At 41.8% G+C, this 20,442-nt stretch overlaps 1 protein-coding gene across 15 annotated transcripts in view; it reads left to right on the forward strand.

Moving 5' to 3' along the window:
• Positions 1-20,442, forward strand: part of TMEM117 (transmembrane protein 117) — a 360,911-nt gene that overhangs the window by 155,859 nt on the left and 184,610 nt on the right. For all 15 annotated transcript variants that reach the window (XM_045032325.1, XM_045032335.1, XM_045032344.1 and 12 more), the window contains one exon: positions 8,965-9,064. In XM_045032325.1, the coding sequence (XP_044888260.1) occupies positions 8,965-9,064 (100 nt within the window). The remainder of the gene's footprint in view (positions 1-8,964; positions 9,065-20,442) is intronic.

The following is a 20,442-nucleotide window of genomic DNA, read 5'->3' on the forward strand; positions in this document are numbered from 1 at the left end:
GATGTGGAATCATAAAGCACTGATGATACTATAAAAGACCACTGCTCATACTATAAAAACTTTCTCTTGATATTTTTCCCCACCATCTAGAATTTTCAGGTTCTTATTTGCCCAAAAAATTGATATCTGAGTGTCCAGTCTAAGTATTTGGTCATAGGTGAAGAGGTACCTCTGTCCTTTACTGCCTTATCTGCACTGCCAAAAGCGGGGCCCATGATTCACCACTGGTGCAGCTCCATCAATGGCAGCTGATGGAAGCTGTAATGTACATAGGGTAAGGTTTTTTTTACCACTGTCTCATCTCACCCTGCTCTGAGCTGTAAGCAGAGTTGGATGGCATGTTGGTAAAAATCCCCATCTACATTACATACTTTCCACCATTGCTATTACTAGTGGTGAGCATCAGTGGAGATCAGTCTGAATCCTGCAAAGGAGAATTTTGTCTCAAACTTGCTTCTTTCCATCCACATGAGGATTTTGCTATGTTAAAGTTAATCGCTTGTGCAGCACTGTGCAAATGTATCCTTCAAGGTCAAATAATGGTGCAGTGTTCTTTAAAGAAAATGTGCATTTTAATTAAAACTTGAAAATTGAGAATATCTCTCAACCGCAGTAATTGAAACCAAATAAACATTTGTATTCCTAATAGTGGCCAAATTTCTGCGGTCCCCTATTTTGTTGTGTTCTCAAATGAAAAGTGTTCAAGTAGAACATAAAAGAAACAGAATAATTTTATGCCACTAGCATAAAAAAGGAATAGAAAGTAGTGCATTTCTGTTGTCATTGCTAATGAAGCAATAGCAAAGCCAGATATTGTTTCCTGATGTTTCAGATGAAGTTGTTCTTTATTTCATTTGTAGTTAATGAATAGAGCTAAAAATATACACAGGTTATATTGCTTAATAGCATCTTTATAATAATTTATTACTTTAATTATAATTCACAATTTGATACTCCTCTACATTATATCTAAATTAGGCCTTAATTATTTTTAAAATCAAGTGCATCATTTACACCAGGTTATTATATATATTAACAGCATGTAGGGGTGTGTGTGTGTGTTTGTGTGACAAAATGGAAATACTTTGGGCTACTGTTGCAGGTCGGATAGAAAATGGCACTTTGAAACTGGTGAGCTGAAAAGTTCTCCTTCCTGGGTGCTCCACACTTTATTTTATGCAACCAGGTGACTGAAGACTTTATATTTCCCCTACTCTGAAACAACAAAAAATATTCTGACTAAAGCTCTGTTTTTGAGGTGCCTGGCCCAAAATTGATACAAAGGCAAAGGATGAGGACAAAACCAAAAATAAAGCAAATGGGTTTGCTTGACTTCAGCTTCCAAGGGGCCATCAGTACACCCTGACGCCTTCCAGGTCTTTCTCCATATTTGGGCATTATTGTCACCATTCACAATTTCACCATGAATCTCAAGATAGTTTATGTTCTTTTTAAAGCCCCAGCTAAAGCATACTTTAACAAACTCAGAGAAATGGTAGGTAAGGTCCCATGGGAAGAAAATCCAAGTGAAAAAGGAGTTCAGGAGAGCTGGCAGTTTCTCAAGGAGACAATATTAAAGGCACAACAGCAAATTATCTTTCTGTGAAAGAAAGCTAGAAAGAGTAGTAAGAGGCCAATATGGCTCCATCAAAAGCTCTTTAATGACCTGAAAATCCAAAAGGAATCCTACATAAAGTGGAAACATGGAAGAATTGCTAAGGAGGAGTACAAAAAAATAACACAAGCATATACGGACAAAACCAGAAAGGGTAAGGCACAAAATGGGTTATACCTGGCAAGGGACATAAAAGGAAAATAAGAAGAGGTTCTTGAACTATGTTAGGATCAAGAGAAAGATGAAGTAAAAGTGTAGGTCCTCTACTTAGCAGGGAAGGAGAGCTAATAACTGATGACATCAAGAAGGTTGAGATGTTTAATGCCTGTTGCGCTTCAGTCTTCACTAAAAATGATGACCAAATACTCAACACAGTTAATATTAACAATAAGGAGGAAGGAATGCTAGCCAAAATAGGGAAAGAACAAGTTAAAGAATATTTAGATAAATTACATGTATTCAAGTTGGCACAGCTTGATGAAATTCACCCTAGGGTACTTAGGAACTAGCTGAAGCCATCTTGGAACTGCTCGCAATTATACGGGAGAACTCCTGGCGGACAGGTCAGGTATCAGAGGACTGGAGAAGGGCAAATGTGGTACCCATCTTTAAAGAGGGGAACAAAAAAGACCCAAGAATTATAGACCATTCAGCCTAACTTCAATAACTGGAAAGATACTGGAACAAATAATTAAAAATCAATTATCCTAGAGGATAATAGGATTAGTAATAGCCAGCATGCATTTGTGAAGAACAAATCATGCAAAAGCAACCTAATTTCCTTCTTTGACAGGGTTACTGGCCCAATGGATAAGGGAGAAGCAGTAGATGTGATATATTTTGATTTTAGTAAGACTTTTGACACAGACCCCCATGACATTCTGAATAGCAAACTAGGGAAATGTGATCTAGATTAAATTTACAATAAGGTGGCTGCATAACTTATTGAAAGACCATACTCAAAGAGTAGTTATCAGTGTTTTGCTGTCAAACTGGGAGGGCATATATAATGGCATCCCAAAGAGGTCAGTCCTAGGTCCACTACTATGCAATATTTGCATTAATGACTGGGGTACTGAAGTGGAGAGTATGCTGTAAAATTTGGAGATGACACCAAGTTGTGAGGGATTGCCAGCACTCTGGAGGACAGGATTAGAATTCAAAACAACTTTAACAAATTATAGAATTGGGTTGAAATGAGCAAGATGAAATTCAATAAAGACAAGTGCAAAGTACTGCACATAGAAAGGAAAAATCAAATGCACAATTACAAAATGGGGAATAATTGGCTCATTAATAGTACTGCTGAAAGGGATTGAGGGGTTACAGTGGATCACAAACTGAATGAGTCAACAACGTGATGCAGCTGCAAAAAAGGTTAATATTCTGGGGTGTATTAACAGGAGTGTCATATGTAAGACATGGGAGGTAAGTGTCCCACTCCACGTGGCACTGGTGAGGTCTCAGCTTCAGTACTGGGTGCTATTCTTGGCACCACACTTGAAAAAAGATGTGGACAAATTGGAGAGAGTCCAGAGGAGAGCAACAAAAATGATAAAGGGTGTAGAAAACCTGACCTATGGGGAAAGGTTCAAAAAATGGGCATATTTAGTCCTGGGAAAAGAAGACTGAGGGGGACCTGATAACATTCTTCAAATATATTAAGGGCTGTTATAAGGAAGACTGTGGTTAATTGTTCTCAGTGAAGATAGGACAAGAACTAATGGGGTCTGCAGCAAGGGAGATTTAGGTCCGATATTAGGAAAAACTCTAACAAGGTAGTTAAACAATGGAATAGGCTTCCAAACATCTGAGAGGGATGATCTAGGTTTGCTAGGTTCTGCTTCAGTGCAAGGGGCTGGACCTTATGATTTCTGAAGGTCCATTCCAGCCCCACATTTTGCTGATTCTATGATTCATGGTGTCAGGTGATTACTTGAGAATTTCTGCTTTTGTTAAAAAAAGTAAGTTAATTTCTAGCCATCAGGGTTGTGGAAGAAAGTTTGAAAATATGAAGTTTAAAGGCTCAAAAAACAGAAGAGAAAAAGAAGAACCCCAAATGTATTATTTTAAAAAATATTATTTTTAAGCCAATCTGATGATTTAGAGTGTGACATAATTTTTGAATGCTTGGGGTTGGCAATACTGAGAAAGGGGTATTGTTTATAAACTTATTTCCCAGCATGCCTTATTCTCCTGGGTCTCAGAGGGAGCTGACTGGAACACCAAGAACCAGCCATTATGAAGTCCTTTCTCTTTACTAAATCCCCAAGATCCTACTTTAAACTCAACATTGTTCCTCTTCCTTGTGGTTGTATTCATCTTTTTCTGCATCAGAAGGGTTTGCAACCTTGGTGCAAGGTTTCAGGATGCATTTCTCACCTTCTCAGAGAATTCTCACTCCCCTACTCAAACCTCAGGGAGATGGTGTGGTGGGACATACTTTCTTGAATTACTTTACATTATTGTGGTAAATTCCCCTGATCTCAGTATCAAGGTGATGATCATTGTATACTTCATTTCCTCAGGAGAAGCTGTCTGATGTACTGCATCAGCTATAGTGAATGCCCTTAAAGTTGGTTCATTCAGATGATCTTTCAAAGTCCATGTCACTGCAGTCGTGAAATCTGCTTCTTGACACTTAAGAAACGGTGCCAGAATTTTCTTTCATCCTTCTGACAAAGATTCTGATGCCTGCTTTTTTGTGCTGCTTAATTATTACAATGCTTGTCTTGTAGTATTTGGTTTGTCATTTGATTAACAGTCTGCATTTGGTACCAGGATTTATTTGAGTACTTGGAGTTTTCACAGTGTGCTCCAGTCCTGGCACAATTGCACAGCATAGCAGTCAATTCTGCATTAATTATAAATATGTTTATGCAGATTTTTTTTAAATAAAGCCCTTCACAGAGAGGAACCTTTCAGCATTTGTGAGTTAATGAGTCTATATATGGGTACCACTCTGTCTGTAGACGTTAGAACCAACTGAAAGTGGTTGAGCAAGTTCTGCTAATTCATTGTGGAAGGTATGGCTTATTAATAGGAACAGTTTATAAGAAAGGTTGGGTTTATGAGGTTTATGTTTTTTATTATTATTTGAGTTCTCAATAAAGCCAAACCCCAGAAAAAAACAAGTTTGACCTTTCACAGGATGTGTGGATTTTATCTGGGCCAGTGTGACCCTTGCTCAGACTGGGTCAGCCTCTGTGCTGTGCTTGTTAGGAAGGGCAGCACAGAATTCCCAGCTGTGGAGATGGGGATGTAAAAGTAGCTTTAATGGCTTCCTAATTCTGCCTCTTTCAGTGGCTGGCACAGCCCCAGGGCTACACTAATTTACAGCAGGCTTGCACAACTGCCTATGGGTGGCTCGCCTTCTCAACCCTTGCACACTCCTACTCTGGGGGCTGCAAGATGAAGAGACCGAACCACATAAGCAAATTCCCCAGAAGGCCATTCCAGGCCCTTAAGCTACAGAAACTAAATAAGTGGCCTGATTTTCAGAGAGGGTGAGAGCCTATGCTTCTCGGTACCTTGTGTAGTCATTTGCTACACCTATTGAAAATGGTTCTGAAAGGCTACCAGTCAGAATTACATTGCTTTACACAAGATGACACAGGATGTGGAGAATCAGGCCCATTAACTTTTTTTGTCCAGTCATCTATACACCAGGCATCATCTAGGGTTGCCAGCCCTCCAAGATTGGCTTGGAGTCTCCAGGAATTAAAATATTAATCTTGAATTAAAGATTGTTATGTGATGAAATCTCCAGGAATACATCCAAACAAAATTGGCAACCCTAGCATCATTACTGTCCATTTTGTTAATACCCTCACTTTAGGCACCCCGGCTTGAGTATTTTGGGGTTTTCAGAAGTGACAGTGTCTTAGATGTTGAGAATAGACAGCAGAGAAGGGAAAAAATTAAACATATGTTTAATTTAACTTTATGGGACATATTTAAAAATTGCTTATAACATCTCTCTTTTCTGAGCAGTCCAACAGGAAATCTAAGCTTACATTTACATCCTGTTCAGCTGATTAACATAATAGACATCATCATGGTTTGCTTTGTTAATGACACGCTAGCTAAGATATCTCTAAATTAGCGTTTAATCCAAGAGCCATTATGGTGTGCCAGGCCATACATCTGTGCACTAAAAGTAGGTTATTACCACACACTATAACTTCCTGTTACAGATACAAGGTACCAATACAGATACAAGGCCCGATCCTTCTACTGGATCCATGCAGGCAAAATTTGACTTTAATGGGGCTCCACATAGGTACAGGGGTCCACCTGCACAGATACAATTGCCGGATCTGGCCCACAAGTTTCTAGATACTATGGTGATGGACGCATAATAAGCAGATAGATTTGCACAGTAGATAACACTAATTTCCAAGAAGTTGTTAGTCAGTTGGCTTCATCATCCACATCCTTGAACATGCATAACATTTATATAGTCCTTTATTTTAAGAAGCCTGTAAATACATGTTTACTTGAAAAGATACAAGTATCTTTGTTCAACGTATTAGCTCTTACATAAATGAGTGAGTGAGAACAAGCTTTTCTTTAAAAAATAAGCCAGGATTGCTAACAAAGGAAATAAATATGCCCTAAGCTATGAGTAAGAAAGATACTTCAAATTTAGCATGGGTATAGGTTGTTCCCAACTTGTCCCTTTGTACTGAGCTTGAAGTGGATAGAAGACCATTGTGTGATGTTACATATTCCATTTGCTCCATTGCTTGAGTAGAATGTTTGGGGTTTTTTGTTTTGTTTTTTGTTAACTCACAGTCCTTCCCTGAACGTAGCTTAATGTGTGTGAAAATATATTTCTGTTCATTTTTAGATAAATTTCAAAATCTCCATGGACATACTTTAACAAGAACATGAGACAATTGCTTCTCACTAGAATTAAATGAAGGGTATTTGTACTCTTGAGTTAAAAGACACATGGTTTTACAACTCACAGAATTTAAGGTCAGGTGGCTCAATTATTTTGAAAGAGTGATGAAAAGACTTTTTTTTTTATGGGAGATCTCCAATTGACAGAATGCTACAGTTCTGTTTGTGCTCAGGGAGAGGTGAAAAGTCTAGAACTCTGCTTACAGTCTTCAGAAGCTTTTGTCAATCTTTTGGCTTAAAAAAATGACACGGTTGTACAACCATATTCACTTCTCTATCTCTAATTGGAACTGACCCCTGTAGATAGATGTGAGATCTGGCCGAATATGTGGTCAAACAAAAGCTGGAAAATCTTTCATGTTAAAAATATTTTCCCTCAGTAAAACAAATGAATGTGTGTCAGGGTATGTCTACACTACGGGATTATTCCGATTTTACAGAAATCAATTTTTGGAAACAGATTGTATAAAGTTGAGTGCACGCGGCCACACTAAGCACATTAATTCGGTGGTGTGTGTCCATGTACCAAGGCTAGCGTCGATTTCTGGAGCGTTGCACTGTGGGTAGCTATCCCATAGCTATCCTATAGTTCCCGCAGTCTCCCCCGCCCATTGGAATGCTGGGTTGAGATACCAATGCATGATGGGGCAAAAACAGTGTCGTGGGTGATTCTGGGTAAATGTCGTCAGACAATCCTCCCTCCTTTCCCTGGATTGCCTGGGCAGATGCCATAGCATGGCAACCATGGAGCCCATTCAGCCTTTTTTCACTATCACCATATGTCTACTAGATATTGCTAACAGACGCGGTACTACAGCGCTACACAGCAGCATCCCCTTGCCTTTTGCAAGTTAGCAAAGATGGTTACCCGCTCTATTGTACCGTCTGCTGTTTTGCAAGTTGACAATGACAATTACCAGTCATACTGTACCATCTGCTGCTGTTATGGGTGCCCCTGGCCAGCCTCGGTGAGGTCGGCCGGGGACGCATGGACAAAAATGGGAATGACTCCCCAGGTCATTCTTTTCTTTAAGTTTTGTCTAAAGGGAGAGTCAGTCCTGCCTAGAATATCAGGGAAGCCTACTAAAGAACCAGAGAGGCAAACGGCCGCTCTGGGTCAGAGCCCCAGACATCCCGCAGAAATGATGAGCTGCATGCCATTCTAGGGGGTGCCCCTGCAACAATGCCACCCGTTGCTTCCCTCCTCCCCCACCCCTCCTGGGCTACCGTGGCAGTTATCTCCCCATTTGTGTGATGAAGTAATAAAGAATGCATAAATAAGAAACAACACTGACTTTATTGCGTCTGCAAGCAGAGATCAAAGAGGGGAAGGGAGGGCAGCCTCCAGCTGCTATGATATTCCAGGCAAGAGTGAATCTCCAGGAGAAAAAACTTAAAAAAGAGAATGACCAGGAGTCATTCCCATTTTTGCCCAGGCGCCCCCGGCCAGCCTCACCGAGGCCAGCCAGGAGCACTCATGGGATGACGATGATGGATATCAGTCATACTGCACCATCTGCCATCCGCAAGGGAAGGGAAGGGGATGCTGCTGTGTAGCGCTGCAGCACTGCGTCTGCCAGCAGCATCCAGTAGACATACGGTGACATTGAAAAACGGCGAGAAACGATTTTTTTCCCTTTGGTTTCACGGGGGAGGGGGGGCGGTGACATATACCCTGAACCACACGTGACAATGTTTTGGACCCTTCAGGCTTTGGGAGCTCAGCCAAGAATTCAAATGGTTTTCAGAGAGTGCGGGAACTGTGGGATAGCTACAGTTGTCAGTAGCCTCCCACTTCGTGAGCGTCCATTTCATTTTTTGGCTTTCTGGTGCACTTGTCTCAGCTCCTTAAGTTTCACGCAGCACTGTGTTGAGTCCCTGTTATGGCCTCTGTCGATCATAGCCTTGGAGATTTTTTCAAATGTTTTGGCATTTCATCTATTGGAACGGAGTTCTGATAGAACAGATTCATCTCCCCATACAGAGATCAGATTCAGTATCTCCCATGCGGTTCATGCTGGAGCTCTTTTTTGATTCTGGGACTGCATAGTCACCTGTGCTGATCAGCACTCCACGCTGGGCAAACAGGAAATGAAATTCAAAAGTTCGCAGGGCTTTTCCTGTCTACCTGGCCAGTGCAGCCGAGTTCAGATTGCTGTCCAGAGTGGTCACTATGGTGCACTGTGGGATAGCTTGCGGAGGCCAATACCATCGAATTGCGGCCACACTAACCCTAATCCGAAATGGCAAAACTGATTTCAGCACTACTCCCCTCGTCGGGGAGGAGTACAGATATCGATATTAAGAGCCCTTTATATCGAAATAAAGGGCTTCGTTGTGTGGACGGGTGCAGCGTTAATTCGGTTTAACGCTGCTAAATTCTAAATAAACTCATAGTGTAGACCAGGCCTAACTTACAGTCTGTGTGCTTATTTCCACAGGGCATACATCATAACAGACTTTATGGGCATCAGGAATGAAAGTTTTATGAAGGTTGCTGCAGTGGGGACTTGGATGGGAGACTTTGTCACAGCTTGGATGGTAAGAAAATTAATACCACACTTTAAATGCAAAACACAAAAACTGTATAACTGTTGATTAAAGCAAAAAAATCCTGAACCCCTTGAAATCTGAACAATGTTTCAACTCAGACAAGTACAAAGGTAACAATAGCAGGGTTTGGTAATGAATTGGGAATCCAAAGGAGAGCCCGTTAAAATGAATTGGGGCCTAATTTTATTCTTCTGATGTCAGTGGGAGTTTTGTCATTGAATTCTATGGAAGCAGAATTGGGCCCCTTCTTTGCTTTGAAATAGCACCAAGATAACATAGTGGCAAAGTGAAAAAGCAAGTAACAGCACAGTCTCCATCTCTAGTGATAAGGAGAAAGCTGAAGAGGAAGAATTGACTAAGCAAACTGATTCTAAGAATGAAGCAGGAAAAGGAAGAGAACCAATAATATGTCTAAGATACACTCAGATGTTGTCTGGAAAAAGCCATCTAAAAGGATATTACCAGTTTAAATTTGCCCCACATTTAGGTTTTTGTAAAAATAAGCTTTTACAAACCTAAGACTAAATGTTTTCATGAAGCTACTTTAAATTCCAGTGAACCATTTTTAAAAAGCATGTTCCTTTGCCATGTTTGCAAACCAAATGTGTTAGCAATGCATGAGGACGGGAAAGTGACAACTAACTACACAAAGTGAGTTTACTCATATATTTCTTTGTCTGAGATGCAAGAAATACACTTTTTAAAAACAGCACGAATAGTTTAAAGTAAATAAGATTTTTTTAAATTCTGTTGATTTAAATAATTGAAGGTTTTAATTTGAACATAGGCAAGATTTATTTTTAGAGAGATCTGATTCTGCCACCACTGATGTCAATGGTGTCTCTGCAGAGAGAAGTAGCAGCAACGATTTTAACTTTACAGAATCCATTGAAATTCAATTGCCATTTTCTTTTTCAGGCAGTGTTACTTTCTCTAACCAGTCAATGGTGCCTCAGTTTGTGACCCCAAAAGGGTCAGCAGCGTTCAAGTTGCTTTTCCATTAATGCAGGAAATACAGCTCTGAACATATTTCAGGAGAGTACAGACACATGGGGAGAAGGTGTCAGCATTTGACATGTCTTGTTATTAATCACTGCTACCTGTGACATAAAGCATTGAAAACAAAGTACCAGAATAGAAAGAATCTTAGGGTATCTGTAAGAATTAGGAGCAAGCACTGCTGGTACTATTTCTTAGTCCTTGGGGAATCATCTGAGTTTCTCCCCATTTATCTTCTAACTTCCACATATTTGGAGCAGCATCAAGGATTTTTTTCAGCATATTGTACAGTAAGAGTCAGTGGCTTGTCCAAGACAAATTACCCTCTACGAAATGGTGGCCATGAAAACCAAGTACACATCAAATCATCCATCTGAACAGGTTTAGAATAAGAACATTGCACAGCTGATCTGTGGACTTGATGTTGACATTTAATGTGTCTTTCTATCAAACCAGTAATAAAACTCATGGCTGAGTCTGAACCTCATTAGCATGGTCCTTCTTTTATGGACTTCCACAGAGTTATGGAGCTATGCAAGGAAAGATGAGGCATGATCTAAACCAAAGGAGTGGGGTCATGTCTATTATAGATATGTTGCTCATGGTTCAAATGGTGGATTATGTGTTGGTCACAGTACATTAGGCAGTGTTCCAATTTGTCAGCTCTTTGCCCACCTCCTCCAAAGTATGTGTCACAAAGAAACATGCAGCACTGTGTATTATCACTTTAGTCATTGTATAAAACAGTTGACAAGTTAGGCTGCTATGCAAATGTCTGAGTTCAGAGGCCACTAGCATCCTGACTCTCTTTTCATATGGGAATCTGTCTTTCTCCCTGTAGCCCTCATTGCCAAGCATATTAAAAACACTTGGGAATGTTATGCATGTCAGCTCATTCTCTGCTTTCTTCCACTGTGATATGTTGAATTTGAAGGTGGATCACCATGAAAAGCAAAATGGTTTGTGGCTTCCCTTCAGTTTTTCACTGATTTCCACTAAAAGGGCTATTTGATTTTAGAGGCAACAAAGTGTTTCATTCCAAAAGAGGTGTGCTCTTGCACAGAGCTAATATGGGAACACTTACTTCTCTATAGAATTTCAACTTATTTTTTATTCACAAATAACAGCATTCCCTGGGGGAAATGATAGTTTTTCCAACCTTCTGAAATGTGCAAATTCTCACTTGCAAAAATCTGAATTCACATGGGCAAAGCCTTAAAGCAAAAATGAATAGTGAGACCACTGCTGCTGGGTCAGTCTATCACTCCACTTTGCTGCACACAATGTGGAAAGAGCAGACTACAGCAATGGCAGCACTTCAGAGCAACTAGGCCTAACAGCATCAAGAAAGCACCAGTAGCAGTGTCAGCAGGAGGCAGACTGAGGTATGGTGGCAGGAAAAAGCCATGAACATGCTGCTGCATGAAAGTCTCCCCTAGAACTTGAATATTTATATGGAAAAATCCATCGCAGAATTCAGGAACCTCTCCTATTCTACCATTAATCTCAGTGACCATTCCTGTCCACTCCTCTTGAAGCCATGGCAAATCATTTTAGCTATGAACAGGTGTGGTATCATGCTCTTCCAGCTATTTGGACTTGCTTAACAACTTTGTGAATGCTAATCACAGTACTGAGATATATTGACGTGGCACAAGTGATTTGTAGGTACTTTGTGTTCTGAGAAGTCCTCCAATACTGGCAGAGCAATAAAGAGGAAAAGAAGGACAGAAACATCCAGTTTTGTAGCAGGTTCTAATTTACTGTAACCATTATATTCTAATGTGCTTAAGAGGCTTCTTCAATAACTAAAAGTCAGCCATGTCTATACTATTAAGTATAAGATGAGAAAATGCAGATGGTATTCTCATTTTTTTGTACTGGAATCCTGTTGGAGTTCAGATCCCCATGCTCCGTTGAACTGGTGGCGGCAGACGTCAGCACTGATAATGTCAGAATGAGTTGTGGACTTTCATTTGCAAAATGAATAAGAAAAAATGCTATTCTAGCACGGGGCAAGACATTTCTTAGAAGTTGTCTTAGGATCCTAATATCAGAAAAATATTTGAAAGGGAGGAGTGTACTTTGGAAACATTGCGTGATTCATGTATGGAAATCAGAATTTACCTCCTAAACCCACTCCTTGTGGACATTGGATCACTCTGTGTCAGGGTCTGATTCAGCTCCAATTGAAGTCAATGAGAATCTCTCATTAAGTTTAAAAGAGCTGGCTGAGCCCTAGGCATGCAAGCAGGGAGCATGGCAAAGAGCTGCTCTCCCTTTCTGCCCTGGCGTAGTGGCTGGCTATAGTTGTATTTCCTGAGGTCTGCCCGCAGTGTTAGATTCTCCAATTGGGTCTGGGAAGGGAGGGTTGCAGACAAGACACTGACTACCCCACCCTTCTGCACTTGTCCAGGTGTGAGATGAGCGGAATGTATGCTTCACTTTTGAAATGGTGGCAGAGCTTCTGCTCTGATGTGCCCAACCCATAACTCTCCAGAGACAGAAGCTCAATAGGTCAGAATACCTCCAGATAATCCTGTTGCAGTGCAGACTCTCTGCATCCCTTCCCTACAATATAGACTCAGGCCACTATATAACCTCTGTATTTTTGGATGGAAGAATTTGTCTATCAATAACTGCTGAGTAGGTTGCTTAGCTCTGTGTTTCAACCTTGTTAGCAATATATTCCTCACCCACACCCACACCCACACACTACTTGAATGTATGATGTGGTGTAGGTTCAAGTAATACAGCATGTATATTATATTTTAATAAACCAGTTGCTTAATTTAACCTTCTGATATATCAATAGTAGGTGTAAGCTTTGTTCAGATTGTTTTATCGGTTGCTCTTCTTTGTAGTAAGAGTAGCTTATTACTTATTGCCCCGAATTCAATTTTTAAATAGTTCTGCATATCTCATTGGCAAGAATGTGTTTTATTTACAGTGTTGGAACACACTTACTTGTGTCCATTTTGTTATCATTGTGATTCCGAAAGACTGCATTTCGCCGAAGAAAGTGGGAGAACAAACTGTTAAAATGATATTTTTTCACAAAGCAGCTCTTGTGTCTATTAGAACAGAAGATTATTTTCATCCTCATTTGTTCTCACACAAGCTTGCCTATCTTGACATGCTAGAGGAAAGAAGGACGTACGGCTACCACGCACTTATTAGTTTGCGCCACATCCTTGTTTTTCTTTTATCTGTTAATGTATATGTTTTGTTATGGTTTATTAAAACAAATTAGCAGAGGAGGAATTCCACTTGATGCTGCAAAAACTTTTCAGTTGCTGAAAATAGCCCGTGCTAAAATATACTACAGCCCAAATGGACAAAAATAAAATCATAAAATGGTTGAAAGAGAAATCTCCTTTACTGCAGGGCTGAATTTAAACAGAATGCATTTTTGTATGCAAAAATAAAGTGCAACATATTCTATAGAAATAGTAAAATCCCTGAGATACTGTCTTTGTTCTCTAGCAGTAGGTTTTGGACAGCCACAAATATTCACTCTAAAATTGTGTGTGAGTGAAAGAGTAATCCATCTGTCCACACATATGGTGAGAAAAGCAGATAAATTTGTTCTGCAGAGTACTGCATATTGTCTCATTCACAAACAGTGAAAGAACTACCATTTTTGCTGCACCTTCCATGGCAGTTTGGTGTGTCGTGAACCCTGGAGTGACTGACATCACCTCTAACTCATTATTCTGTCAAGGGTTGGGCATGACAATTCAGATTATGATCAGTGTCAATCTTTTTGATTGTTTCCCTTTCACTGACATATCAAATGACAGAATAAAGCTGTAATTGAATTTGAAGTGGCATCTGAAAAACAGGATAGCTAACAACTCTGCTGTACTTCAGAGGTGGAAATGAAATTAAACTGTGAAGCATGAAATGGAAGGAGCGGAATGGATGATAGATGTTGCTAAACTCACTTAACCACACTGCACACAGATGTATCTAATGACCTCAGTAGAGGCAACGAGATTCTGCCCATTCATAGAAGCACACATGGTGTCAAGTGCTCTCTCTCTCTCTCTCACTTCTTCCTTCCCCTTTTCCAGGGCTCAGTCCAGTTCCTGAGGGATTTCTGATTAAAGAACAGGTTAATAGGCCGTCCTGCAGCTAACTCATACATTCCCCTGCAGCATTTATGTAGTAAAAGATCAAAACCCTAATCCAGCAAAGTTTTCTTGGGCCAGAAGGGGACTTAACCTCCCTTTAATCATCCAAAAGTACAGGGCCAGAAGATGCTAATGGGTTGAGAGGGGCCCTATAGTTATAAAACTTACCTAGGACAGATGCAGATGAAAACAACTTTTCTTGATTGTTGGATCAAAGGCTGTTAAGACATATTTTTTCAGCATTAGTTTTCTAATTATCTTTGTGATCAAAGACTACCTAGACATGTTGTCCTCATGTATGTTGCTGTCCCTGATTCCTGGAGGTAGTTATTTGCCATGGAATTTATTCAGCACAGCAAGCTTCTCTGTAAGAAAATCGTGCACACGTTTGAAAATAACACAGGAATCTCTATACTGGAGCAGACCACTGGTCCATTATGTCTAGTATCCTGCCACCCTACCATGGTCCATACTAGATGCTTCTGAACAAGGCTCACCTCCCTCCCCATGGTGCGTACCTAGACAGTTGTACAATGCTGTGCCTGGAGGTTATGGTGATTTCCTTCTGGACCCTGCAGTCATGACCCTAAAGCCAAATATTTGGATTACCCTTATCTTAGACCTATCTACTTTAAGAATCTTAAAGTAGATAGGTCTAAGATAAGGTTACTTTAAGAATCGTTATAGTCTAGGATTACCCTTAGACTATAAGATATTTAGGCATGTTTGCCCAGATTCTGAACCCACTGAGGTCAATGTCAAGCTTCCTACTATCTTCAGTAGCTATAGGATCAGGTCTGCTGTTTTTCTATATCTTAATGAGGAGGACAATCTCTTTCAGCCTTTTCTTTGTGAAATAATGCCTAGACAGAAAAGGGAAAACATGACAAAAAAGATGTGTCCTGAGATCGTAAATTTTCCATTATAGCAGAATTCCTTTTCTTCCCCGATGGATTTTGCATTGGTGCTTTTGAGCCCTTTCTTCCTCCCACTTTTGATGATTAAAGAAGAAAACCACTGTGTGCTTCTTTAAACTAAAAAGGATGTGTCCATAAATATATTATAAAGTTCTTTCTGGTCTTCATTTAAACAAATATTTGTCTCTATAGCACTAAATGTTCTCTTTTGACATACATTGTGGTGGTTTATTTTAATTAAATATGTTGGAAATTAAAAATATGTACCATCAAAAATAAATATAATAACAAAAATACAATAACCATCCAGCAATTCTACACGCAGAATTCCTTGCATGGCTGTTTCCAGCAATACTACACTCAGATGTGATGTGTTCTTCATGTACACTGTGAAGGCGTGGGCAACTGAGGGGATACAGAGGTGGCTCTGGAAATAGCCCATTAGCCATCTGTACTTAGATCTCTTCAGAACAAGTTCGAGCTTCTGTTCTCTAACATGGAACACATCCTATCGAGAACAGTTGTCTGACTCTGTAACCTTTTACATGACTTGAAGCAGGCACAAACCTTTTACATTGACAGAAAAATAAAAGATAATTTTCTTGCTAGTGCTGGAACTGAAGCCCTCGCCAACAGCCTCAAAAAACCTGCCAAGATGCATAATGAGCAGACTTGTACCAAACTTGGAGCAGCAAGGCTGATATTATCATAAGAGAAGGATTCAATCGACCATGCAAATTGAGCTGAAGAACTGCAATGGACTAAATATATGATCAAATAAGACCCCCTGCATCTTCCAAAGGGAGAGATTAACAGCAGATGGCAGCGGCACACAGCAAAGTTTTTCTTTAATCCTAAATTCCTTCAGGGTTTGTAAAATGAGATATCTGAAACTCCGAGCAGGGGAAAGAGGAAATCAGGATGCTATGTGTACTGATAATGTACCATCACATCACTCTTGACTCAGAAGATGATGCTCTTGCACAGTGGAAACTACACATTTGAAACTGATAGAGAAAGAGAGAGAACATATCTGGTCTTTAAATGTGTTATAATGAAGCTGGCTGGCTATGTACAACCGGGACTTCATTGTAAAGTCCGAAGAAACAGCTGGAAGCATCTTTGTCGATGCAAGTGCCTCAGCCCAAATCTACAAAGGTACCTGGGTGCCTAAATCCCAGCTTTAGGCTCTACTGCAATCCACAGAACTGATCCTCTGCCCCCTAACCCTGTAGGTGCTGAACCTTACTTGGCACCTAAGTTTTCAGGATAAAATTTCCCTAGGCACCTATGTTTCTGCCTCTGGGCACGCACACTGCTGCCTCACTCTAGGAGTCTGGGCCCCTATCTCCCTCCTAAGCCCCAGTGCGATCCACGAAACAGGAGAAGATTGGCAGAAGAGCATCTCTCTCACCTGTGGCCCCTGATCCAGTAGGTGAGCTCAGAGCACACTTAAGGGATCAGACTCCATTCAAAATCCAGATAGAGGTGGTGCTGCTGCTGTCCACCTTATAACCCTTAGCCCAGTGCTTAGAGCCCTCCCCTGGGATGTGGGAGAGCCAGGGTCAATCCTTCCTTTGCCTGAGGTAGAGAAGGGATTTAAATAGGGGGCTCCTAGCACGTGTGTGTGTGTCGGGGGGGGGGAGGGAGTCTCTCAATCGCTACTAATGAAACCATTAAGCTTTCTATAAATAATTAAATAGCTGTTGGAGTAGAGGGGGCTGGATGCTGAGTTTCTCACTCCCCAGGTTCATTCCCTAACCACTAAGCTATAGAGCAAGCCTCAAGCTGTCTCTTTCACTGGCCCAAACACTCTTGATGTATTCACACACCGTGGAATGACTTCACCGGAAGAGAGAGAGAGCGCACCATAGTAGACTAGCCCATAGCCCAGTGCTGGGGCACTCTCCTGAGAGTTAGAAAACCCCTGTTCAAATCCTTGCTCCCCATCTGTCAGACTCGGAATTCAACCTAGGTCTCATTCCTTCCCAGTGAGTGATCTAACCACTGGGCTAAAAAAAACTGATAAGGGTGCTGCTGCTGCTGCCCCCACCAGGTCATCCTCCAGGTGTGGAGGTGCCTAACTCACTCTCAACTTAGACACCTCAGTCACCTGACTCCAGGATAGGGGTTCCTGGCTGAGGATCACAAGCAGAAACAGGTGCCTTCCTGCAGCCTGGATTTAAGTGCCAAGCTCTGCGAGAAGGGTGGGGCTGAGGGCACAACCTTCTGGTTAGCATCTCCCATTGGCTAGCTTAGGTGGCTTCCCATCTAGGCCTTGGCTACACTTGAGAGTTACAGCGCTGTTGGTGGCTTTATAGCGCTGTAACTCACTCCCCGTCCACACTGGCAAGGCACATACAGCACTGTATCTCAGTGGCTACAGTGCTGCTTGTACTCCACCTCCCCAAGAGGAATAAAGAGCATAGCGCTGCTGCTGCAGCGCTGGGGTGCCAGTGTAAACAGGGAATAATCTTAGTACGTTGTAACTAACCTCCGGAAGCTTCCCATAATCCTTTTAAGTGAAGGTCCCGCTCTTTGTTTTTTTGTGATGCCTCTCTTTGTTTTGTTGTGAACTCCGGGCTCCAGAGCTGCTTATCAAAAAAACAAACACAGCTACTGTTTGCTGTGAATGAGCAGAGGCAGGCAGGGGGTTCCCTTTGGAAGGCCCACAGCTAGTGTTTGCTTGAAGAGAGGGGGAGGGAGGAGGCTTGAGGAGACAAGCAGCGCGGCAGGCGGGAGGGAGGGGGCTGGTCCATTTCGGCAAGGCTGCTTATCTGGTCTGTAAAGAAAAAAACAGCTGCTGTTTGCTTTCAGTGAGTGAGAGAGGGGTGGGGGACGGGGTTGGAACTTGCAAGGCAGCTGCTGACACAGTGTCGGCTCCAAAAATCAACTCTCTCTCTGCCCCACGCTCCCTGTCACACTCCACCCCACCCCCCTCTTTTGAAAAGCACGTTGCAGCCACTTGAACACTGGGATAGCTGCCCATAATGCATTGCTCCCAATGCCGCTGCAGATGCTGCAAATGTGGCCACGACAGTGCGCGGGTAGCTGTCAGTGTGGACAGACTGCAGCGCTTCCCCTACACAGCTGTACGAAGACAGGTTTAACTCCCAGCGCTGTACAGCTGGAAGTGTAGCCATACCCCTAGTATGCTAGTTTCTGTAGATCACATTGTAAGGTGCCTGTCTCTCTCCATGCATTGTATAGGGAACCTGGGCACCTAACTCAGGCTTTGTGGATCCCACATTGTTCCAGTGATTTTCTAGGTGCGCTCAGTATCGCAACACCTTAGTACCTTTTGGATCCAGGCTGTCCTTACCTCCTCCCACTTGTATGAAGGCTTACGTCTTCACTCATTAACCTCTTCAGCTTACATATCAGCATGAAATCCTGCTCCCATGGAAATCAATGGCAAAAATCCCATTGATTTCAGTGGGGCAGGATTTCACCCCAGTGCTGTGATTGTGGGGACAATGTGTTTAGACTGTATCTGAGGTGAGAAGGAAACTCTTTTTAAGTACCCAGGATATTACAGAGTAACACTGTAAACCATGCTGTCCTGTTACCCAACAGTATTTACACTAGAATTAGCTTAAACTGTAAAATAAAATCAGACTCAGAAACTGTGGTTAACAACTCCCAGCTCCAAGACCTAAGAACAAAGTATCTGGCATTACCATAAATCTATTCAGTACAGACATAGGCCCTGATTCAGAAAAGCATTTAAGGACATGCTTACATCCATCCCAGTGCAGACCTAATTTTCCTGTGCAGTATTTAGATACTACAGGGTTGGGCTGTAATAGGGTGGCAGAGTTCTTCTGTTAACCCATCCAATTAGCAGCTGTTGGAAACCTGAAGCAAGCTGATGACATTCTGCTGTGGCAGGTGCAACTCATTAACTCCCCCTAGACTATAGGGGAGGTGAATGAGAGAGCCCAGGGCTAGGATGGAGAGGTCTCAGCAAAGAAGTTTTAAGAACAGCCAAGCTTAGGCTGATGTTCGTTGTCTGAGTCATCATTAAAGTCAAACCATAGGAAGAGTGTAAGATTTTTGGACACAAGCTCAAAGTCTGTGTGTTCTGCTGAAGAAAGTCTAGAGATTCATTATGTTCATATGGCTGATGTAGAAAAACTTTAGATAGTATGACAGATACTGCAACTCCATGCAGTAGCTTTGGGGAAACAGTGTATTAAGTTTTATGAATGGTTTATGTATTACTGTGGACCAGAGATTGCATGCAACTCTGGGGGCAGAAGTGGTGGTGGTGTTACTCAGCTCCTCCAGGAATTAAAAATAATGGAGAGTGATTAAGGTGAGTCAGGCAGTAAACACCTCCAGACAGGTACCATTTCTCGGGAGGTTTGCATATACTGGTACAAACTGGGTATTCCAGAGACCAATAGGCAAAGAATGGGTTTTTGATGTAAAAAGGCTGGGTTTAAACTGACTCAGGGCAATCTTTCTGATCCAGCGACCAGACAGGAGCTTCTGTCCAAGGAAGGACCCAAATTTTGAGGAAGGGTTGGAAACACTTTGGCCTACTCAGGTCACATAAAACTAATGGGTGACTCCTGATAGATTTAGTGTGTGTTTAAATGTGTCTTTTGTCTTTATTATGTTCTCTCTAATACTTTTGCCTGAAGAATGAATGTGCTTGCTTAGGGCTTGTCTCCACTTACCAGGGGATTGACACACAGCTATTGATCCACTGGGGGTTGATTTAGTGGGTCTAGTGAAGACCCGATAAATCAATCACCGATCGCTCTCCCGTCAACTCCGGTACTTCACTGGAACGAGAAGCATAAGGTAAGTCGATGGAGAGTTTTTCCCATTGACCCAGTGCAGTGTAGGCACCGCACTAAGTCGACCTAAGGTATGTAGACTCCAGCTATGTTATTGACGTAGCTGGAGTTGCATAATTAGGTTGACTTAGCCCCATAGTGTAGACCTGCCCTTAGAAAGCGCTGTGTAGTAGCTAGTAACTTCTGGCAACACACTGTTCATAGCCCTTGGAGAGAGAAAGCCATGCACAGGTGCTGGCCTGTAGGCACATTGGCTTGCTGGGGGTATCACAGTGTAAGAAGGGGCTGTACAGCCTTAAAATCTCCCAGTCAGAAGGGAGTGAGGGCCTGGGTCGCTGCCCAGAGACAGATGCTGGCTGGAGACTTGAGATCTGACTGGGCACTCCTAGAATGGACCATGGTGTGGGGGAGACAGTTGCCCTTAAACTGTGACAGATGGCTTGTGGTACAGTGACACCCCACTATAACATGATGTTTGGGGCCCAAAAAATTCCATCGCGATAAAT

Source organism: Mauremys mutica, chromosome 1 (genome assembly GCF_020497125.1).
Source record: "Mauremys mutica isolate MM-2020 ecotype Southern chromosome 1, ASM2049712v1, whole genome shotgun sequence".
Taxonomy (NCBI): Eukaryota; Metazoa; Chordata; order Testudines; family Geoemydidae; genus Mauremys; species Mauremys mutica.